The sequence below is a fragment of the Diabrotica virgifera genome, chromosome 9 (genome assembly GCF_917563875.1).
Source record: "Diabrotica virgifera virgifera chromosome 9, PGI_DIABVI_V3a".
Lineage (NCBI taxonomy): Eukaryota > Metazoa > Arthropoda > Insecta > Coleoptera > Chrysomelidae > Diabrotica > Diabrotica virgifera.
Genome location: NC_065451.1, coordinates 60050417 through 60074521, shown reverse-complemented (window position 1 = coordinate 60074521; position 24105 = coordinate 60050417). Strand labels below are relative to the sequence as shown.

At 32.8% G+C, this 24105-nt stretch overlaps 1 protein-coding gene across 1 annotated transcript in view; it reads right to left on the bottom strand.

Moving 5' to 3' along the window:
• The window catches only part of LOC126891902 (NEDD4 family-interacting protein 2), an 81650-nt gene extending 63328 nt beyond the window's left edge, over nt 1-18322 (bottom strand). Inside the window, exon 1 of the mRNA XM_050661252.1 lies at nt 18103-18322. Within this exon, the coding sequence (XP_050517209.1) occupies nt 18103-18141 (39 nt within the window). The 5' untranslated portion in view covers nt 18142-18322. The remainder of the gene's footprint in view (nt 1-18102) is intronic.
• Nucleotides 18323-24105: the final 5783 nt, after the last annotated feature.

Here is a 24105-nt window from a genome sequence, read left to right as displayed (position 1 = left end):
CTGCAAAGCTGAAGAAACAATCTTTTATACAGGGTGTTTCATTAATAATTGTCCATATAGTAACTGGAGAAACCTTGGCACAAAATACGAAGATTTAACCTAAAACGCTTAAATAAAATGTGATTCCTTACTGAGTTATAGGGTGTTTTGTCTAAAAATTTAAAAACTATTTTTGCTTAGCATTTTAAAACTATTTATCGTATCCTTTTCATACTTGGCAGAAAGTGCGACTACTATACACCCTACTAAATTATGATAAACAAACGTTTATAGCTACTACCAGAGGCGTACTACAGGGGATAGTGAAGGGTTGACACTTCTCAAATTCTACGCCACTGGAGGAATTACTACTTTAGTGCCATTTTTAGATTCTCCAATACTTTCTACGTACATAATATACTCTTCATTGGTAACGATAAAATCATTAGTTTTCGAGATATTTGAAGTTAAATATGAAACGGCACAGTTATTTTGATTAATTTGCGATATGATTCATATGATTAAAATTTAAAAATTATTTGTACCCACTACTTTAAAACTATTTGGCGTATCCTTATCATACTTGGCAGAAAGTGTAGGTACTGTACACCCTACTAAATTAAGATAAATAAACGTTTCTAGCTACTACCAGAGGCGTACGACAGGGGATAGTGGCTGGTTGACCCTTCCCAAATTCTACGCCACTGACGAAATTGCTATTTTAGTGTAATTTTTTGATTTTCCAATACTTTTTATGTAAATAATATACTCTTAATTCGTAACGATAAAATGGTTAGTTTTCGAGATATTTGAAATTAAAAATGAAGCGACACAATACATTAATCAAAATAACCGTGTCGTTTCATTTTTAACTTCAAATATCTCGAAAATTAATGACTTTATCGTTACGAATGAAGGGTATATTATTTTTATAGAAAGTCTTGGAGAATCCAAAAATTGAACTAAAATAGCAATTCCGCTAGTGGCGTAGAATTTGGAAAGGGTCAACCATTCACTTTCCCCCGTCGTACGCCTCTGGTAATAGCCAGAAACGTTTGTTTAACATAATTTAGTAGTGTGTACAGTACCTATACTTCCTGCCAAGTATGAAAAGGATACGTCATATAGTTTTAAAATTCTGAGCAAAAATAGTTTTTAAATTTTTAGATAAAACACCCTGTAACTCAGTAAGGAACCACATTTTATTTAAGTGTTTTAGGTTAAATCTTCATATTTTGTGCTAAAGTTTCTCCAGTTACTATATGGACAATTATTAATGAAACACCCTGTATAAGACTTACTAAATTAAATTTGACCCTTAATTTATTTAAATAATTGTAAATAAAAATTGAAAAATGAGTTTCCAAAAAAACATTATTTGCATTATAAATAAGCACTGTCAAACATTTATTTTTGCATAGAAAGGGCTATTGTATCAGTATAAAGCGAAAAAAATATTGAGGAGTTTATGAGATATTTAATTTGTTTATAAAAAATTACAATTTTTTCAATTGCAAAAACGCGGTTGTTGGCTATACAGCATACAAGTTTTTAAGGTCTCATTTTTTTTGCTTTTATGTATATTTTCGATAAATGTATTGCCAAATCAAAATTTCAATTACGTACTCCTCAAAAATGGCGTTTGACAATTGGTGTAATTTGTTTAAAACTTGTTTTTTTAATAACATCGCCGGGATTAAAAATTTTGAAATTATTTTTCAATATCCGTATTTCTGGTAGTTTCTGACACATTAACAAAAGAAAAAAATTTCTAGAACCATTTTTTGCCAAGATAGCTTTTCCAAGTTTAAAAATTCATAATTTGTTTATTTCTCAATATTAACATTTAAAAGTGCCTAAGTACATCTATTAACCTTACTACTTAACAATGACATTGATACACATAATAAAAATTGTAGAATATTTTGAAAAATAATGATTTTCATAGCACCTTAAATGAAAACTTTTTGCCTGAAAATTGGTGAAGGAGTACCTAGTTTGCGATATCTCGGTTAATAATGGGCCAATTTCAATGTTTTTTTTTTAATTTGGGGTAGCATATAAAAATAATAACATCTGCGTACCCTTTTTGCAATAAATATTCATTAATTTGTTATAAACAATATTTTTTTCAAAAAAAAAATTTTTTCTCTATTATTGTGATAAATAAAAGTTGACAGTAAAGATAACCACAAAACGGTATTAAAACAAATTTTTATTTTAAAAATCTAACAAAATAGTAAAATTTTGTTAAAGAAACATAAAAAATTTTTTCTTTGTACAAATCATTGGCAAAATCTCGCAAAGTTAATGTGAATACAAAATAAAATATATAAAAAAATTGAGGACCACCTCTATTATAAATCTATTATGTATGTAAGTGAATAAAAAAGAAATATATATACAATTTTTACTGTACTACATGTTATATAAAGATTGTAAAATTAAATGTAAAATACATAATATCGTCGGTTCGCTAAACTCAGACATAGCTGGCTAGCGATTTTACTAAGTAATTTTGCCAATTTAGAAAAATTGGCAAAAAAATAATTACTAAATCGTTAATAATTACTAAATAGTTAGTAATTTTGCCAAAAATTGGCCAAAAACAAAAAAATTACCTACTAAAATAACTGGCCAGTTGTGTGTGAATTTAGCGAACCGACTATACAGGGTGTAACAAAAATACAGGTCATAAATTAAATCACATATTCTGGGACCAAAAATAGTTCGAATGAACCTAACTTACCTTAGTACAAATATGCACAGAAAAAAAGTTATAGCCCTTTGCAGTTACAAAATGAAAATCGATTTTTTCGAATATATCGAAAACTATTAGAGATTTTTTATTGAAAATGGATATGTGGCATTCTTATGACAGGTGCATCTTAAAGAAAAATTATAGTGAAATTTGTGCTCCCCATAAAAATTTTATGGGGGTTTTGTTCCCTTAAACCCCCCCCCAAACTTTTCTGTACGTTCCAATTAAATTATTATTGTGATACTATTAGTTAAATTCAATATTTTTAAAACTTTTTTTGGCTCTTAGTATTTTTTCTATAAAGCAGTTTTTATCGAGTTGCGGCTTCTTTTTTAATATGTTTACATAAAAATTTTATGGGGATTTTGTTCCTTTAAACCCCCCAAATGTTTGTGTACGCTCCAATTAAACTATCACTGCGATACCACTAGTTAAACAAAATGTTTTTAAAATTTTTTGGCTCTTTGTATTTTTTCGAGAAGGTACCTTTTATCGAGATATGGCTTCTTTTTTAATACGGTTCAAAATATACCTAAAAATGTAAATCATACATAAATTTTCATATTATTACCAAGTCTCCATAATCGTACTTAACCATATACAAATATGTGGTGGATTTGACAAATATTCAAAATATCTCGATAAAAACTGACTTTTCGAAAAAGTACTAAGAGCCAAAAAAGTTTTAGAAATATTGTGTTTAAGTAATGGTACTACAATAATAATTTAATTGGAACGTACACAAAAGTTTGGGGGGGGGGTTAAAGGAACTAAACCCCCATAAAATTTTTATAGGGTGTCCAAATTTCACTATAATTTTTTCTTAAGATGCTACTGTGATAAGAATGCCATATGTCCATTTTCAATAAAAAATCTTTAAAAGTTTTCGATATATTGAAAAAAATCGATTTTTATTTTGTAACTTCAAAGGGTTGTAACTTTTTTTATATGCACATTTGTACTAAGGTAAGTTAGGTTCAATCCAACTATTTTTGGCCCCAGAATATGTCATTAAATTTATGACCTGTATTTTCGTTACACCCTGTATATATATTTTAATATTATACAAAGAAAAAAGTCTTTAACAAATTTATAATGCTAATTCAGTATTATTTTGTTAATTTTTTTATAAAAAATGTTTTGTGTCAATTTTTATTTATCGCACGTAGAGAAAAAAATTTGAAAAAAAAATTGTTTATAACAAATTGACGAATATTTATTGTAAAAAGTGTCATTTAGATGTTATTATTTTTATATGCTACCCTAAACTAAAACAACCATTGAAATTAATCCATTATTAACGAAGATATTGCAAAGTACTACTGCAGCACTCTTAATGCAAAAAGTTTTCATTTAAGGTCGCTACGAAAATCATTATTTTTTAAAATACTCAAAAATTTTAACTCTATGTATAAATGACATTGTTGAGTAGTAGGGTTGATAGATGTACTCACGCACTTTTAAATGTTAATATTGATAAATAAACAAAATATAAATTTTTAAACTTGGAAAAGCTATCTCGGCAAAAAATGGATCTAGAATTTTTTTTCTTTTGTAAGTATGTCAAAAACTACCAGAAACACGAATATCAAAAAATAATTTCAAAATTTTTAATTCCGGCGATGTTATTTAAAAAACAAGTTTTAAACAAATTACACCAATTTTCAAACACCATTTTGGAGGGGTGTTTAATTCAAATTTTGATTTATCAATACATCTGTCGAAAATATACATAAAGCAAAAAAATTAAGACCTTAAAAACTTGTATACTCTATCGGCAACAACCGTGTTTTTGCAATTCAAAAAATGGTATTTTTTTATAAACAAATTAAATATCTCATAAACTACTTAATATTTATTAACCAATTTTTTTCGGTTTATACTGGTACCATTGCACAACTTTTTCTGCAAAACAAAATGTTTTATAGTGTTTATTTATCATGCAAATAATATTTTTTGGAAATTTGTTTTTCAATTTTGATTTACAATTATTTAAATAAATTAAGGGTCAAATTTAATTCAGTAAGTCTTATATAAAAGATTGTTTCTTCAGCTTTGCAGAAAAAAATTGCAAAAACCTTACTAAAAACAAGAATTGCCGCAACAGTTAAAAAAGTAAATTTTCTGCAAAAATTACCCATTTTTAATTATTTAAACAATGATCCCCTCATATGAATCATATACTTTCTTGAAAATATCTTTTGTTTGGACCTAAAAAAATTATTTCAACCTGTAGTAAATTATATTTTGATTTTATTTTATTGGTCTATATATGTATAGCTAGTGTAAGCTTGTCGTGAACCAAACACCCTGAATGTGAATATCACTCTATAGGTGTTATTTTGTTTTTATTTTATATATCAGTGTGATTAAGTTGATTTTATCAAGCATAATCTACGTGTTTTTACCACACCTTCAGATAACTTCCTATTAGGCAATTTTCAAAAGTTCAAAAACCATTTTATCATCTAACGGCTCAGTACTGTTTTTGATTGCCGTTTGAATATAAAATAAATATTTTTTATTTCTGTATTATTATTCCTTCTAAAAGTTTTTTTTACATGTTTCTGTACGTAGTGGTGTTACTTATTTCATCATCATCATCTTTGACTTTTACAACTATTCGTGAGTCTACTATTTCCCATGGTCCCACTTGCATCTTTTGCTGACTACATCTTCTCTGACTACATCTTTCCACCTTTTTCTAGGCCGTCCTGCCGGTCTTCTGTCGTCTGGTTTTTCTCAACACATTGCTAATCAGTCTGTCATCATCACTCCGTACCACGTGGCCTGCCCATCTTGGTTATGCCGGTGGTGTGTGTTGACGGAATTAATTAAAAATAAGTGTAACAACGAACAGTAATATATTTATTTGTTTTGCTTATATCTCGAAAGGGTATTGTTAGCGATAGCGAGGGTGTGTCTGAATCGTTCGCATGCTGTGTAGACTGACTGGCCGGACCACCAACTATTATGTCAACTGGTTTGCGGTTTTGCGATAATGGCCAGAAGAGCCATAACTTACTGCATCTGCCTTTTACAAGATGAGAACCTTTTTGTATTTTAAGAAGTTGACATGAAGAGTGTGGCAATCTGGCATCGTAATCAATTAGTGTTTCCTTGAAGAAGACATTAATTTTATACAATCTGTTTAGGGATACATTTTCGTTTCTCGAAATCAACGGCCCTTGTTGACATATGGTTTGTGTATTACATGTGAATTTTAAATGACTAATGTTGTTTCGTTTTGAGAAAAGTTGTGGCAATCTGGCATCGTAATCAATTAGTGTTTCCTTGAAGAAGACATTAATTTTATACAATCTGTTTAGGGATACATTTTCGTTTCTCGAAATCAACGGCCCTTGTTGACATATGGTTTGTGTATTATATGTGAATTTTAAATGACTAATGTTGTTTCGTTTTGAGAAAAGTTATTAAAAATTAAGAAAATAAAATTAGCAAAAATAGTAATTAAAGCGTATCGCTATTCGCGGTGTGCAAGTACTTGGAAAGGGAAACGAGAAACGACCGTGCGCGAGTCGCGGAGAAATATTGCAACTATCTTAAATAATTCATAATGTCAATTGAAATTGTCAAATTGACGTATATTTCATACCTTCTGTCATTGACGCAGAAAAATTATATATTGCTCCACAATATTGATATGATATGCAATTATTATATAAAGGTAAATTTAATTAATTGTATTTTGCTTGCAGTACTGCATTTTAATAACTGATTTTATTTACTACATACAATTGTTTACGTTTGCTAAACATAACCTGCATCTTATTTTTTCTTCTTATTATTTTTTTGGACTATGGTCTTGACATTTATCCAGCAACAAGGACTAATATAATTGGCCAATATAATTAAAAGTGCGAATAAAAGTACAGAGCGTAGAAATAGAGGTCGCTTTGCCGAACTTACACGGTCCCAATATGATCTTGGTTACTTAATTGCGTCACTTCTATTTATTACCATCTTCATCGTATTTTTTCAGTCAATTTTTGACAGCTAAGTGACAACTTCCCGGCCTTCAATTTATTTTGTATTGAGAAGATAGTAATATAAACTCCAATATGTATGGAAGTGAAAAAATATATCGAAAGTGGACATATAAGCTTTTGACAAACGGCCACTCAATGCTATCTAAAGAAAAATATGGAGCGGAATGTTTTAAATATCATAGACTCCTTATATCAATTTATATGTATAACCCTAAAACAGTCTTTTGACTAGACGACCTCCACAATTGTTCCTTGGTATAAAAAAATTCTATCACAGAATCCAACAACTACAGATTAATTGCTTTGATAAAAGTGTTAAACTTTCTCATGTTTTGAAGCGAACAAATTCTTCTTCTTCCGGGTCCTCTTTTTCCATACACCTTGTCCTATAGAATGAGTTGCAACGAGATAATATATCTTTCTCATTTCTATTCAATTATATTAATTTGATTGTCCTTGCCACTGCCAATTTGTTTCTATTTGTTAATTTTCTGGAACCTCATGGCAAGGTAAGATATTTAACTTATGTTAGTAGTTTTTGTTATTAGTGCATTAAAATGTTACATTTTTTAAACCATACCTTGCATTTGTTAGAGGAGTCAATTTTATTTCTTTAATGTGTAGGGGGGATCAGTAGAAGCTTAAGTTCAAGTTTTTGGGGTCGCCACCCTTGTCCCCCCAGGCCGCCATCTTGGAAATGGGGTGCAAAGGGGTTTCGCGCTATATCTCGTAAACTACCAACCCTACGGAAAATCTAATTAAACATAAAATGTAGCAAATTAAATTTTCTACAATTTTGTTTCTATTACTTTTTATCGTCAAGTGACCAACAAAAAAGATATAAACAAAAATATGTAAAAAAAATTTAACAAATAACATTTTGCGAACAATTTGCCCTATAAAGTTGTTTAATTCTATTTATTTATATAGGTTTTACAGCGCTCCAAACTTGACCAGATTCTCGAATGCTCATAGGGGTACAACAAAAACAAAAGTTAGGCTTACTTTTCTATATATATATTTTTTATTCATACAATTTATTATGATTTTAACATTCCTATGCTATTATTAATCTGTTTTGGACCTTTCTCCCCACTATAAAACTTATAACCCTAAGCATATATAGAAAAGGCCCAAGAAGTTGTTTGAGGACAAATTCGCCGGTTCAGAAGAAGAATGACGTAACCGTAAAATTCAAAATTCTTAAGAAGAGCAAAAAAAAACGATTTTTGATATTAAAATCATAAAGTATGATCAAAATTAGCCATTTACCACACCGTGGTCAGGATCTCGAGATATAAGCGTTTTTTGGGGTGTGCCGCTTGTCTATGAAGTAACATAACTTTTTCCTATTGTATATTTTGACTTAAAATTTTCCAAAAAACTTCTTCATGAATTATGTTTTATTGTTGTGTTGGTTAAAATTATAAACTAAAAAGTTTGTCACTCAACTTTTTTAAGTAAATATAAAACTAACGAAATATGATGACAAAATGTTTAAAAACTAACAACTCCTTTTTTAATGTGTTTAAACGATTTGGACAAATTTCATTGTTATCTACAAATCTACATACTTCAAAGATGACACAGTAAAATTTTTAAAATGAAATATTTACAGCGACCAAAGATACAGCGAGGTAAATTTGAAAAATCATCAAAATTGATTTTCAACATTTTTGTATAAAATTTGATTTTTGAACATGTTCCACCAAATCTAGATAAAAATAAACTTCATATTCGGATTCAGCGACCTCGAAAACATACAAATAGACCAAAATGGGTCATTCACCTTAAATTTGATTTTCGTGGTCGACATAAAGATTGCTGCCGCTCGACTAATATATTAGATAGAAAAGTATTTTTTTTTATTGTATTCCTATGAGAATTCGAGAATCTGGTCAAGATTGGAGCGCTGTAAAACCTAGATAATAAATAAAATTAAACAACTTTATAGTGAAAATTGTTCATTGAAAAATCCTCTACAAAATCGTTATGATGGTTTATTGTGAAATGAACGGAAAAAAATTAAAGCCTCCAAAAGGAAACTTCTTACAAAATTTTCTCATATTTTTGTCTATAACTTTTTTGTTGGTCACTTGACGATAAAAGTAATACATATAAAATTGTAGAAAATTTAATTTGCTACATTTTATGTGTAATTAAATTTTCTGTAGGATTGCTAGTTTAGGAGATACAGCGCGAAAGCCCTTTGCACCCCTTTTTCCAATATGGCGGCCGGGGGACAAGGGTGCCGATCTAAAAAACTTGAACTTAAGCTTCTACAGAACCTCCCTACACATTAAAAAAATAAAATTGACTCCTATAAGAAATGCAATCCTAAATGTAACATTTCAATGGCCTATATATCGACGGTCTAATTATAATACCCCGTATCTGCAAAAAACTGAATTTCCGATTTTCGCGGCAAACGATTAACAAAACAGTTATCCATCTATACACAAAACCCCGATCTAAACAAAAAATTCTAGAAACCTCTAATACAGGTCATTTAATACCCCATAACTGAATATCTATATTATAATGTTGTTTGAGTTTGTACTCAGAATATTGCATGGTAATACAGCATAGTCTATTCCCGATACGGAATATTGCTGTAATTTTTATACGAATATTTTTAAACATACGGGGTATTGTAAAAAAACAGAAAAAACCTCCTACTATAAAAAACCTCTTTTGGTAGACACGGGCTATTAGAATTAGACCGTCGATATACTGGGCTGTACTTGCCCCCCTGCTTGTGGGAGGTCCGTGAACTTAGCCCGAAAAAGTCGGGAAAAAAATGCGATTGATGCCATTCGTTTGTCCATTGATTGTCCACGTTTGTCCACCATTTTATTTCGTTAGTCCACCCATCAATTCTTTTTTATAAACAAAAATTTTTTTTCGGGCTAACTTCACAAATCCACAAATTTTCGAAAATTTAAAAAAACTCTTGCTATATTGTTTGTCCATCGTTTGTCCATGTTTGTCCACCACATAATTTTTTTGTCCACCCTCTGAAACAACCCCCTCTTAATTGTAATTATTTTTTTATTTCTTAATTCGGGCTAACTTCACGTTCTCTTATATGGGCATTTAAACGTTAATTCGGGTGCACAATCACAACTAAGCGTTTGTCCACACCTTTGCAGCATTTGTCCAACCCCTTAAAGTGCGAAACAACCCCCCTGTTAATTGCAATTATTTTTTTATTTCTTAATTCGGGCTAGCTTCACATTCCCTTAAATGGGCATTTAAACGTTAATTCGGGTGCAGAATCACAACTACCCGTTTGTCCACCCCTTCGCAGCGTTTGTCCAACCCCTTAAAGTGCGAAACAACCCCCATGTTAATTGTAATTATTTTTTTATTTCTTAATTCGGGCTAACTTCATGTCTGTTTAAACGCGTATTTTAAACTTAATTCGGGTGAAGAATCACAACTACCCGTTTGTCCACCCCTTCGCAGCGTTTGTCCAACCCATTAAAGTGCGAAACAACCCCCCTGTTAATTGTAATTATTTTTTTATTTCTTAATTCGGGCTAGCTTCACGTTCTCTTAAATGGGCATTTAAACGTTAATTCGGGTGCAGAATCACAACTACCCGTTTGTCCACCCCTTCGCAGCGTTTGTCCAACCCCTTAAAGTGCGAAACAACCCCCCTGTTAATTGAAATTATTTTTTTATTTCTTAATTCGGGCTAGCTTCACGTTCCCTTAAAAGGGCATTTAAAAGCTAGTACGAATTAAGAAATAAAAAAATAATTACAATTAACTAGGGGGTTGTTTCGCACTTTAAGGGGTTGGACAAACGCTGCGAAGGTGTGGACAAACGGGTAGTTGTGATTCTGCACCCGAATTAACGTTTAAATGCCCATTTAAGAGAACGTGAAGCTAGCCCGAATTAAGAAATAAAAAAATATTACAATTAACAGGGGGGGTTGGACAAACGCTGCGAAGGGGTGGACAAACGGGTAGTTGCGATTCTGCATCCGAATTAACGTTTAAATGCCCATTTAAGGAACGGGAAGCTAGCCGAAATAAAGAAATAAAAAAATAATTACAATTAACGAGTTGGTTGTTTCGCACTTTAAGTGGTTGGACAAACGCTGCGAAATGGTGGACAAACGGGTAGTTGTGATTCTGCACCCGAATTCAACGTTTAAATGCCCATTTAAGAGAACGTGAAGTTAGCCCGAATAAAGAAATAAAAAAAAATTACAATTAACTAGGGGGTTGTTTCGCACTATAAGGGGCTGGACAAACGCTGCGAAGGGGTGGACAAACGGGTAGTTGTGATTCTTCACCCGAATTAACTTTAAAAAACGGACGTGAAGTTAGCCCGAATTAAGAAATAAAAAAATAATTACAATTAACAGGGGGGTTGTTTCGCACTTTAAGGGGTTGGACAAACGCTGCGAAGGGGTGGACGAACGGGTAGTTGTGATTCTGCACCCGAATTAACGTTTAAATGCCCATTTAAGAGAACGTGAAGCTAGCCCGAATTAAGAAATAAAAAAATAATTACAATTAACAGGGGGGTTGTTTCGCACTTTAAGGGGTTGGACAAACGCTGCAAAGGGGTGGACGAACGGGTAGTTGTGATTCTGCACCCGAATTAACGTTTAAATGCCCATTTAAGGGAACGTGAAGCTAGCCCGAATTAAGAAATAAAAAAATAATTACAATTAACATGGGGGTTGTTTCGCACTTTAAGGGGTTGGACAAACGCTGCAAAGGGGTGGACAAACGGGTACTTGTGATTCTGCACCCGAATTAACGTTTAAATTCCCATTTAAGAGAACGTGAAGCTAGCCCGAATTAAGAAATAAAAAAATAATTACAATTAACGAGTTGGTTGTTTCGCACTTTAAGTGGTTGGACAAACGCTGCGAAGGGGTGGACAAACGGGTAGTTGTGATTCTGCATCCGAATTAACGTTTAAATGCCCATTTAAGGGAACGTGAAGCTAGCCCGAATTAAGAAATAAAAAAATAATTACAATTAACATGGGGGTTGTTTCGCACTTTAAGGGGTTGGACAAACGCTACGAAGGGGTGGACAAACGGGTAGTTGTGATTCTGCACCCGAATTAACGTTTAAATGCCCATTTAAGACAACGTGAAGTTAGCCCGAATAAAGAAATAAAAAAATAATTACAATTAACGAGGGGGTTGTTTCGCACTTTAAGGGGTTGGACAAACGCTGCGAAGGTCTGGACAAACGGGTAGTTGTGATTCTGCACCCGAATTAACGTTTAAATGAAAGATGAATGAATTTAAAGAAATAAAAAAATAATTACAATTAACGAGGTGGTTGTTTCGCACTTTAAGGGGCTGGACAAACGCTGCGAATAGGTGGACAAACGGGTAGTTGTGATTCTTCACCCGATTTAACTTTAAAATACACGTTTAAACGGACGTGAAGTTAGCCCGAATTAAGAAATAAAAAAATAATTACAATTAACAGGGGGTTGTTTCAGAGGGTGGACAAAAAAATTATGTGGTGGACAAACGATGGACAAACAATATAGCAAGAGTTTTTTTAAATTTTCGAAAATTTGTGGATTTGTGAAGTTAGCCCGAAAAAAAATTTTTGTTTATAAAAAAGAATTGATGGGTGGACTAACGAAATAAAATGGTGGACAAACGTGGACAATCAATGGACAAACGAATGGCATCAATCGCATTTTTTCCCCGACTTTTTCGGGCTAACTTCACGGAGCTGCTTGTGGGACACTCAAGCTACCCACATGGTGTGGTGTGTGGTTTTTACAACAAAAGTTAACTTAAAATTGATTAAAATATTCATTCCCGGTGATATTTTTAAGAAAAACCTTTACCCCCGAGAAAGGGTGGCTCCCCCTTCTTAGGGTAAAAGCACCATACGGCACAGGTCAACTTTGAATTTGAGGGTAAGTAGATCCTATAGCCAAATTTTGGTGCCGGCTCAGAAAATTATGCAGAAAAGCGGTCACTGCTTGAAATTTTAAATACTGTAATAGACCGGGCTGTATCGTCGCCCCTGTTAGCGAAATTATTCGATCCGATTCGATTTTTTTGCACAAACTGGTACAAAAGAGGTCCTTATAACAAATCCACAGGGTGCTGTGGTCGAAAAATTGTCATAATAATAATAGTCTCCCGTTTTATACCGCTGACGCGGCTTTGGGTTTATAGCAGGGTAGTCTGCTACATCTAGGGCCTACGGTATACAAGGAAGGTAACAGGGCCAGTGCTAGGCTTCAACCGCCTATTATTGCCCCTGATTTTACCCAAGGTACTCATTTTATTCAGGCTGAGTCGACCTAGAGCCTATTTTAAAAATGTCTAGTTGTTCTTGCGGGCGCTGGGATTTGAACCCCGGCCTACCAGCACGCGAGTCAAGCATACAACCGCCTGGACTACGCCGTCCCTTCGAAAAATTGTTTAAACAATTTTTTTTTAATCAAATTCGCAAAAATAATTTTTTCATTTCTAACAATTTTTTTTTTTTTTAGATAATTTAAGTCATTCTGAACAAAAAAGGTCTCTTGTGATTTTTCTCTAAAATTGATTGTTGTCGAGTTCGCAATGTAAAATTTGTAAAATGCGAAAATGGCCATTTTGAAGACTTAATAACTCGATTAAAAATTATATTATGAAACTCAGAAAGTAATCAAATCAAAGTTTTAAAACTCCTCCTTCAAGATCCTGAAAAAATTTTTGTCATTATTTTATTACAAAGGTGTTCTTTTTAATTATTAACAATTAGCGCTATAGTCCAGGCTGTATCGTCGCCCCCGTTATCCAAATTATTTCGATTAGATTTTTTTGCACAAAGTTACTCAAAAAGAGGTCCTTATAACAAATTAAAAGGGTGCCAGGCGGTACCTTGGTTGAAAAATTGTTTAACCATTTTTTCTAAACAAATTCACAAAAATAATTTTTTCACTTCAAACAAATTTTTTTTAGATCATTTGGGTCAATCTGAGCAAAAAAGGTATCTTGTGATTTTTCTCTAAAATTAACTTGACAACAATCAATTTTAGAGAAAAATCATACGAGACCTTTTTTGCTCAGAATGACCTAAATGATCTAAAAAAATTGTTCGAAGTGAAAAAATTATTTTTGTGAATTTATTCAAACAAAATTGTTTGAACAATTTTTCAACGACGGCACCCCCTGGCACCCTGTGGATTTGTTATAAGGACCTCTTTTTGATTAAGTTTGTGCAAAAACATCGAATCGGAATAATTTTGCTAACGGGGGCGACGATACAGGCCGCTCTATAACACACAAACTGGAAGATCTAACCGGATTAAGCAAAGTGAACCAGGGCAATACATCGAAATATAACAATATGTGGATACAAACAGAGTTTTTCTTTTGTAATGTTTATAATACATTTCCTTCAGGTTAAAATAATTTTACAGTAAATTAAAAATGATAAAGTGCCCTTGTAAGTCAGCTTTTTATGGTATTATTGATATTTTTAATTATTATGACTTGGAAAATCCCACTTAAATAACTTGTGATTAATATTATAAATTGCTTCTGGTAGTATGTAGCTGTTATTCCCATTTGCTGTTAGTAATTTTATTTATTTTCTGTTGCTATTTATACACATATAAATTATTTTATATTTTACAAAATACTGTAATTTAAAAATCCATAAAAATCTATTTCTATTTTTAGTTACTGCTATTTAGATATTTTTATTTCTCAGTTTTGAGTTAATTGCCTGTATGAAATTTATGTACATGCGTGTATGAAGAAAAACCAACCGTTATAAAGATTATCATATTTTTTTATACATGGTGTTTCACGTCAACTTATACTATCTATATAGCGCATAATTTTTAAAAATGTTTCAGCTTTAGCTGACATTACAAAATGAATTGAATTTAACAGTACTAAATTTATAATGTAACCAGTGTAAACTAGTAGATTAGCAGAAGTTGAACGACAAGACAGGAAACCATGTTGACCAGTAAGAAGATGATTCTTCAGATTAACTTTCAAAAAATCAGTCACTGAAGCCTCGATAATTTTGGCAATAGCAGAAAGCATTGTAAGGCAACGATATAGATTCAAGGCTTACCTGGAATCAACACCTGGAACGAATAACCAAAAGAGCGATGGCCACTTTAATGGTGACCAGACGCACACATGGCAGAACATGAGACTTAAACCGAACATGATGTATTGGATATACAACATCATGGCAAAGCCCACAATAACGTATGCAGCATTGGTCTGGTGGCCAAAGGTGCAGCAGAGAAATGCTATAGAGAAGTTAGGCAAGATACAAAGGCTTGTCTGTCTCAGCACAACAGGAGCAATGAGAGGCACACCAACTGCAGCAATGGAAGCCTTACTAGACCTTCCTTCCTTACACATCACAGTGAAGGGCAAGGCAAGGATGGGGTTACATAGACTGCAGGGAAATCAAAGCAAAATTGCAGTGGGCAAAGGACACTGCAGCATCAAAGATATATGCGGGGATCCGATATGGGAGATGATAACAGACCATTCTATCCCCAAATATAAAATGGAAATACCTTTCCAGGTGGAAATACACTTCAGAGAGGTATGGGAAGATCCTGGCAGACATCTGAAGTATGAGGGCCACACCTGGTATACAGATGGGTCCAAGACAGAAGATGGTTCGGGATCAGGAGTATATAGTGAGGATAGGAACTATAACGGTTCCATTCCACTAGGAGAATATACGTCTGTATTTCAGGCGGAGGTATATGCAATCATGCACTGTGCACGGATAAACAGATTGAGGACTTATACTAATAAGAGAGTCAATATCTGTTCAGACAGCCAAGCCGCCTTGAGGGCTTTAAAGAACCCAAGGATAACCTCAAGGCTTGTATGGGAATGCTGCGAAGAACTTGACACCCTGGCAGAACATAATGAGGTAAAACTCATTTGGGTGCCTGGACATCAAGGGATCACTGGTAATGAAAAAGCTGACGAACTTGCTAGACGAGGATCGGCAACAAGATACTTCGGTCCAGAACCGGCACTGGGAGTGCCCAAAAGCACAATCAGAGACCGATTAAGAGGCTGGATACGAAGACAGCACAAAGAATACTGGGAAGAAATTCCCACGCAAAAGCATGCAAAGAGATTTATACCTCAGACATGCGCAAAAAGAGCTGAAGAACTGTTCAAAATGAACATTAATCAGCTCAAAATCACTACAGGTTTCTTAACTGGACACTTTCCAGTAAAAGGACACCTACATACGATAGGACTATATAACGGAGATCTCAGCTGCAGACTATGCAATGGAGAGACTGAGACAGTCAGACATTTATTGTGCGATTGCGAGGCGCTGGATCATAAGAGACACGCAATATATGGAGACTGCAAACCAAGTCCGACAGTGTATGGCACTAATCCAATGGACTTTTACAGGCTAGTGAAAGGCACTGCTATATTGGATTGGGTGTCATGAGAACAAATGGAAGAAAGCACAATAAGCTGAAAAGCTGCAGTGCCATCGGGGTGCATGCACGGACGGCTTCCAAGGAAAAAAAAGACAACGATATAATTAGAAATCAAAGATTTATCAATAGATTTGAACAAAGGCTCTTTCAAATTGTGATGGAAATAGCCCTCGTCAGAGATTTATTAAAAATATGCCACAGAGGTCTAAATGAAGAGAGTGCATTAAAACTCATTAAAAACATGAGGTGCGTTCGCGGGTACAGTTGACAAATTGTCGCCGACAATTTCTAACCTCACTTAATATAAATAATAAGGTTAATAGATAAATATACAAGGTATATTTACTTTAAATTAATATTAATAACTAATTATTAAGTTATACTAGGTAAATATATCTTGTATATTTATCTATTAATGATATTATTTATATCATTTTAAAGTGCGCATGCGTTTTGCTGCTAATTTGTCGCCGACTGGTCGTCGACAGGCACCCGCGAACGCACTTAATATAGGCTACAGTCCGTCTAATATACTTACAGTTGCATGTCATTATCTATGTCAGAGATCTAAGTTGACACTGTTTCCCAATTACAAAAAATTCTTAAATTCATTTTAAATCAAGTACATCACATAATTTTTGTGGAAGTGGATTATACAACAAAACAAATTAATATTCAGTGTACATAAATAAAAACTTTAGAAATAGAAAACAAAAATTAAGTTATAATCTTACGTTAAAATACATAAAACAGTAAATTATATAATAAAACAAATACTTATAGTAAAGAATAAAAACAAATATGATGAAGTGTCATCACAGCAACTGTCAAATAAATGTTACCAATTTATGCCAAAATATCACCTTCGTTCGATTACAGTTACAGTGTATTCTGAACAAATGTGCTTCATAAAAACGCTTTATAATCCATTATACAAATTAAATGAAACATGTCGGTCTAAATCGCAAATTGCCTAGGTCCATTTTTTGCGAAAATTGTTTTTTGGTTTCATCTAGTAGTAGACGGTAAAAGCTACCACCTGACAATTCCCACAAGTGCAATTATTATTTTATTTCGCGGCAATTTCGCTAAACGAAAGTTATTTTACTCATAAGACATAGGCAAACTCCACACTTTTTTGTCTCTCCTGTAAAATTTTCAATTTGTGACTTAGGCAATTTGCGGTTTGGACCGATGATATTATTGTGTATTTTTTTAAGTTAACATTAATAGAAACCTTTAAATATTATTTCTACGCGTACATAATAAAATATGTCTAGTGGCTGTAATTCCAGTGTACTCAGCAAAATGATTCTAAAAAAGAACACACCTGCCTAAATATTTCGTGTTGGTATCATGTGACGTCACAGGCTATGACTCGGATGACATGCAATGGTAAGTATATTAGACGGAGTATAGATATTCTATCTGTACCTTTATTGGTATTAAGACACCATAAGGGTGCTAGAATGTCACAAATTTTAATAGTTAAGGAGTGAATATGGCTGTGACTGATATTGGGTCTATGATTCCACTAATCAATGTATAATAATAGTAAAGAACAGCTATATTTTTGTGAATACAGTTTCATCCATATGGGAACATACAATCACTTTATACTAAACATACTTCAACACTATCTTTGTTGTAAAGAAATTGTTAGATAGTGAAATATTAATAAAAAAAATTTTAAATTTCATGTTTTGCAATCCAAATACATCTACAAAATCATTTTATTGGGAATGCAATAACAGGTCATTCTAATTGTTTAAATAGAAATATCAACAAGTTTACAATTCCCGTTAACATATAAACTTGAATATATTTAAATAGTTTTAGTCAATATCACCAACATTTTCAATGTTGATAGAATGACCCTATTACATTAAAATTACAATGTCAACTTACAGTCTGTTGTCCATTATTATCGGGCGGAGTAGGTTCCATTTTGTTTAAAATAAACAGTTTTTGTTCTGATGCACAAACTATTCAATAATTTCCAGAAGGTATTATTAATTTCCGAATACGAATACCATTTCAAAATGTATATTCAACAAAAATTGTCAATAAAGACAAAACGTTTGACACTTCATTAACCTGCGAACGTCAGTGAACTGTCATTTATTGAAACTGCAACAGTGGCATTTGACATTTTTTATCTTTTTCAAAATTTTGACCAATAGCAATTGCTCATAGTGAATATATTGATTTTTTTAGTATAATTTAATCAATAAAATTAAAGTGTTTTGTAAAAGAGTAATTTAATAAAACCTGCTGATTAAACCTCTTTCTATGCATGTTCATAGGTCACGAGGAAAGTACAAAATATTTAAAATTATTTGTATAGGCAACCAGTTATCACCAATATAAAGTTTTGGAAAATATTAAATTTGATTAGGATTCAACAATATTAATTTACTCAAGTCAACATTGAACATTGTAAAAATGAGTTTATCAACTATTTCATTGTTTTACCTGAAGATTTACCGTAAAGTTTTACAACGACTAAATTCTCCTAGTTTAAAAAATGTATGTCTTGCTGGTTGTCTAAACTTGGGCTACTATATTCTATTTTGGAAATTATGCATAATATTTTTTAAATATGAACATCAACACAATTCAAACAAAACTACGAAAAAGTAAATATAATGAATCTTCTTCTCATATCATTTTGCTCTCTCAGGCGTCGGATTGGTATTTCGTTTCTTCCTTTAACCCTTTTTCCATGCCTATTTTTGGTCACAACGTTCTAAATTGAGAAGGACACAACGAAAGATGGAGAGATGCTTGGAATAAACTTAAGAAATAGAGTAAGAAACGAGGAAGTTCGTAAACGAACCGGAGTCGAAGATACCGAGCGTATTACAAGGAAAAAATGGAGATAGGCGGGACATGTTGCAAGGATGAAAGACGACGGATGGACAAAAAATTTCTTGAGTGGAGACCACGGGCAGACAAACGAAGTCGAGGAAGACCCCCAACGCGGCGGACCGACGACCTCAAAAGAATTGTGACCAATTGGACGCAGAGGCGCAGAACAGAAGAAGATGGAAATATCTGGAGGAGGCCTATGTTCAACAACGGACAAATCAGGGCTGATTGATAATGATGATTTTTGGTCATCGTCTTTAATTCTTCAATACCTTTCCCTTTATTCCTTCCTATTTCTTCGATCTGCTCTATTCATTTCCTTATGGGTATTCCCCTTCTCCTTTTCCTTCTACTTCCCAATTCTAATATTTACCTTGTAATTCTTTCTGGTTTCGTTAGACTGTTATGTTATGCCAGCTAAATTTTCCACTACTTAGTCTTCATCTCCTATTCTTCTGTCGGTTTACCCCCAAATATTTATTTATAATGTTTTTTCCACGTGTCCAATATTTCTATTTTCTCCGTTTTTAGTTGACAGTTTTTGTCTTTTATTGGTCCTATATCAATTGAAGCGTTTATTTGAAAACCAACACTTGTCCAAAAATTAAAATTTTGACAAATCAAGAAAAACTTCCCAGACATCCGACGTTTTTCTAAAACTATCCAAATGTTCTATGTAGTTTACTCCGGACGTTTGAGATTTTTACACAACTGAGTGTGTGAGATGGCAAGCGCGGCTCCTCCTTAGGGTCAATTGGTCAATGACCCCCCTAAAATAATCTCATAAAAATACCAATTTTATTAAAAATATCTTTTATCTAAAACTTCACTCTGAAATATAAAATTCTCTCTCAGCAGTCTCCATTGGCAAAACAAATATAATAGATATAATAACGTCGCGCCTCGCGCTATACACAAGCCCGTGGCTGGGCCGTATTTTAAATTGTCTATATACAGTTCTTATGGCTTATGGACAAATGCATGTAAAATAGAAAAGAGACGGCAGATAGCAATTTCGTGGGCGAGAGTGGGAGTGACCTTTCCGTCGTATACCTCTAGTAGAGTCGACGGCCTCACGTTTAGTTAGAAAACAAGATGAGTGTTGTTGACGAAATAATTGCCTTAAAATCTGCTGGAACACTAAATTATGAACGGCGGCTTGAGAAAAAAGAAAGTGGTCGACCAAAACCAAACATGAATTTAAAACAAACAACAAAGGATAGGGGTAAGGACATTCAAAGATATTTTAAAGAATCAATGTACAATTTGTGTGATTGGATTTGTGGCTGCAGTGTGAGAAATGCATTTTTTTGCTATCCGTGTTTACTGTTTTCGAATGACGCTGTATGGGCGAAAAATGGAGTAACTGACATTAAGCATTTAAAAGTGAAAATTACAAAACATGCCTCTTCAACTACTCATATAAATTCATCAATGAGTTACGCAAGTTTAGGACGTGTTAACATAAGACAGCAACTTGATAGTGTATATCGTAAATCTGTGCATGACTTTAATGAATTGGTATCTAAAAATAGGTATATTTTAAACAAACTAATCGACTGTGTAAAATTTTGTGGAGTTTTCGAAATTGCATTGCGCGGTCATGACGAAAGTGACAGCTCCAATAATCGTGGAATTTTTCTGGGCCTTATCGATTTTGTTTCTGAACTGGATTTAATGTTTAAAGAACACATTGAAAAAAGTACAGTATTTAAAGGAACATCGAAAACAATTCAGAACGATATTTTAGAATCAATGTTAGCCATTGTGCATACTCATATCATGAAGGAGATTGGCCAGACAAATTTTGTGGCCATTCAAGTAGATGAGACCACAGACAGCTCCAATAAAACGCAGATGATTATCATATTGCGATATGTATTAACTGGTATTGTACATGAAAGATTTTGGAAATTTGTTAACCCCCTAGGTACTACAGCACAACATTTAACTAATGTAATATTGGAAGAACTTCAATTATTAAAAATTAATGAAGCACCTGAAAAATTGATTGCCCAAAGTTACGATGGTGCATCAGTCATGAGCGGTAAACTGGGAGGAGTACAAACAAAAATTAAAGAAATATACCCAAATGCACACTTCATTCACTGCTATGCCCATCAATTTAATCTTATCCTCCAAAAAGCGGCGAGTCAACACAAACCGATAAAAATATTTTTTGCAAATTTACACGGATTTTCGTCCTTTTTCGGCCGATCTCCAAAACGTACGATGGTTCTGGATAGAGTGGTTAAAGTAAGGCTACCTAAAGCTGCGCCTACTCGATGGGCTTTCAATACAAAATGTGTTGAAATTGTATACACTTATAAAGATGATTTAAAATCTTGCTTAGAGGAAATTATTGATGAGGAGCAAGATGGTAACAATATAAATCAAGCAACTGGTTTAAAAAGACATTTGGAAGATGAGCATTTTTTATTTTGGTTAAATTTTTTCCATAAAATAATGCCCCATGTTGATATATTGTTTAAACAATTGCAAATGCGAGACATTGATGTTATATCTGTCAAAAATTGTATCCTGTCTTTTAACAACAATATCCAAATAATTAGAAATACTATTTTGGAATCAGAAGTACCAAGCACATCAACAGCAAAAAAAAGAAAAACTACTGCAGAGGATCCAAAGCGACGAACTGCACTTGAAATTTGTGATATTATTATATCTGAAATAAATCACAGGTTTAGTTTCAATGATCATCTCATGATTTCACAGTTATTCTACATAGAGAAATTTGAAGCATACACTACCAACTTTCCGCAAAATATTTTAAAAATGGTGACGGCTAATTATCCCACAGTGAATATTTCCAAACTAAAATCGGAACTTGAAGTCTTATATTGTCGTGAGGATTTTCGCAATAGTGCTGGTGCAGTAGCCATACTTCAGCTTTTTATTAACATGAATTTGTCTGAAACATTTTCTGAAGCAGTGAAGTTATTAAATATTTTGTGCACACTCCCTATGACAACCGTGGAAAGTGAGAGATGTTTTTCTACTTTAAAAAGAGTAAAAACATTCCTGCGTAATACGATGGGACAACCTAGACTTAGTGCCTTGTCTATGCTGAGCATCGAGAAAACGCTTGTCAAGAGCATTCCAAATTTCAATGAGAAGGTCATAGACTATTTTGCAGAACTAAAGGATAGAAGAATTGACTTAAAATATAAAAATATTTAAAGTAAGTTTCGTTTTAATAAATTTACAATTTATTATACTATAAATATTCCTATCTATATATCAGTCAATAACCTGTTCATACCATTTTTCCTATATTTTTTAAAAGATTTACTCTAAAAAAAGACAAATTTAATTTTCGGAAAACTAGGGTAAATATTATTGAGTTTTATCTAAGTCTGTATTTTTTATCTAAAATATAAATGCTAAAAGATCTTTTAAATACTTTAAAAAATCAACAGTTTGAAGTTTTCAAACCAAAATGACCCCCCTGAAGATTGACCCACGAGCCGCCGCTGTGAGATGGGTAAACTACTATTCTATGAAAATAATAAGTCTAATTTGCACAAAATGGACATGTGTTGTTTTTCAAATAAACGCTTCAATTCTTCTGTTACCTTTTATGTGAGTCCAGAATTTCCTGTTATTTATTTTATGACTTGCGTTCAAGCTATAAACTTTATACCTTTAAGTTTTCTCAGCTTTCTTTGTTTTCGTATTTAACTGCTCTATTTGATATATTTCGTCGTCGTCACGGCAAAACTCACTAAGTCCATTGTTGTTAAAATTGAGGTCCCTGCCCTGATCGATTCACAATATCAATTTTCATAGTCTGGCAGAAAAAACGAAGTCCTGGGTACTTAAAAGTTCGTATTCTCAAATCTGTTGATTTGGACTTAGTGACTTTTGCCGCGACGACGATTTCTCTTTTTAATATATTCCTGTTTATGGCTTTCTATGAGTATTTGGTTGTATTTCTTCCAGACAGTTTTCTTACTATCTTTTATGAATGTTTTGATTGCTTCACTCCACCATTCTGTCCTCTTAAAATGTTTGATAAATTTTCTGATTCGGCATGTCTCTTCCGTCTTATGTATTATTGTTCTTGTGAATATTTTTCACTTTTTTTCGAGATTTCTTTGTATTTCTTCACTTTCTAATTTTTTGAACTCTTCGTTTGTTTCCTGCTGATATATTTTCTTGTATTTCTCTCTTCTTTAGTTTGTATATATTGCTATTTTTCAATACTCAGATTGTCCGTTTTATCTTCTTATCTTTCTGGCCTTACGACATTCGTTATAGCTCTTACGACTGCCTACGATGTATTACTCTATTACTATTACTTCTCCTTCTGTTGTTCCTTCTACTGCTTCTGTTAATTTTCTCTTTTCTCTACTAATTGTCCCATAGTAATTATTCCTAAATTAACTACTGTTTTTAATAATAGATACTTATTGATGTTTTTAGTAAATATATTTTTATTATAATTTTTGTGTCTTTGCATATTTGTCTTCACCGGGAATAGGATAAGTATTAAAATATGATAAAAAGGAGATTAAAAAGCAATTTGTACAATCTGTCAAAATAATTCATTTTGGTATCAATTTTACGGTCATAGCACACTGACTTACACGGTTGTCGCACCATAACCGTAATCAAGCGGTGTTTGAAGTACATTTATAAAAAACTGTTTAAAGTATATTTATTTCGTTGATATCATATAATAGAAGTATAACATAATTTCTTACGTGAGTATAAAGTAGGTACACAGATATTCTTTTTTCTCATTTATGCTTTCTGTTTTTTATTTTTCTCCCTACTCATTTGCTCTTGTCATATTTTCCGATTTTACTCCTGAATAGTATACAGTGTTTACTATTTGCCAGCTTCCTTTGCCATTCTTCTTCGTTTCACAATATTATACCCAGGGCCGTAACTCATAGGCGCAACCAGGGGGTGGTTTTGGGGGTTATAACCTCCCCTTTGGGATCTTCTTTGAGCTCTATACGCTTAATATCAATATGTGTTGTTGACAAATCAAGCCATTTTGAAGTTGTAACG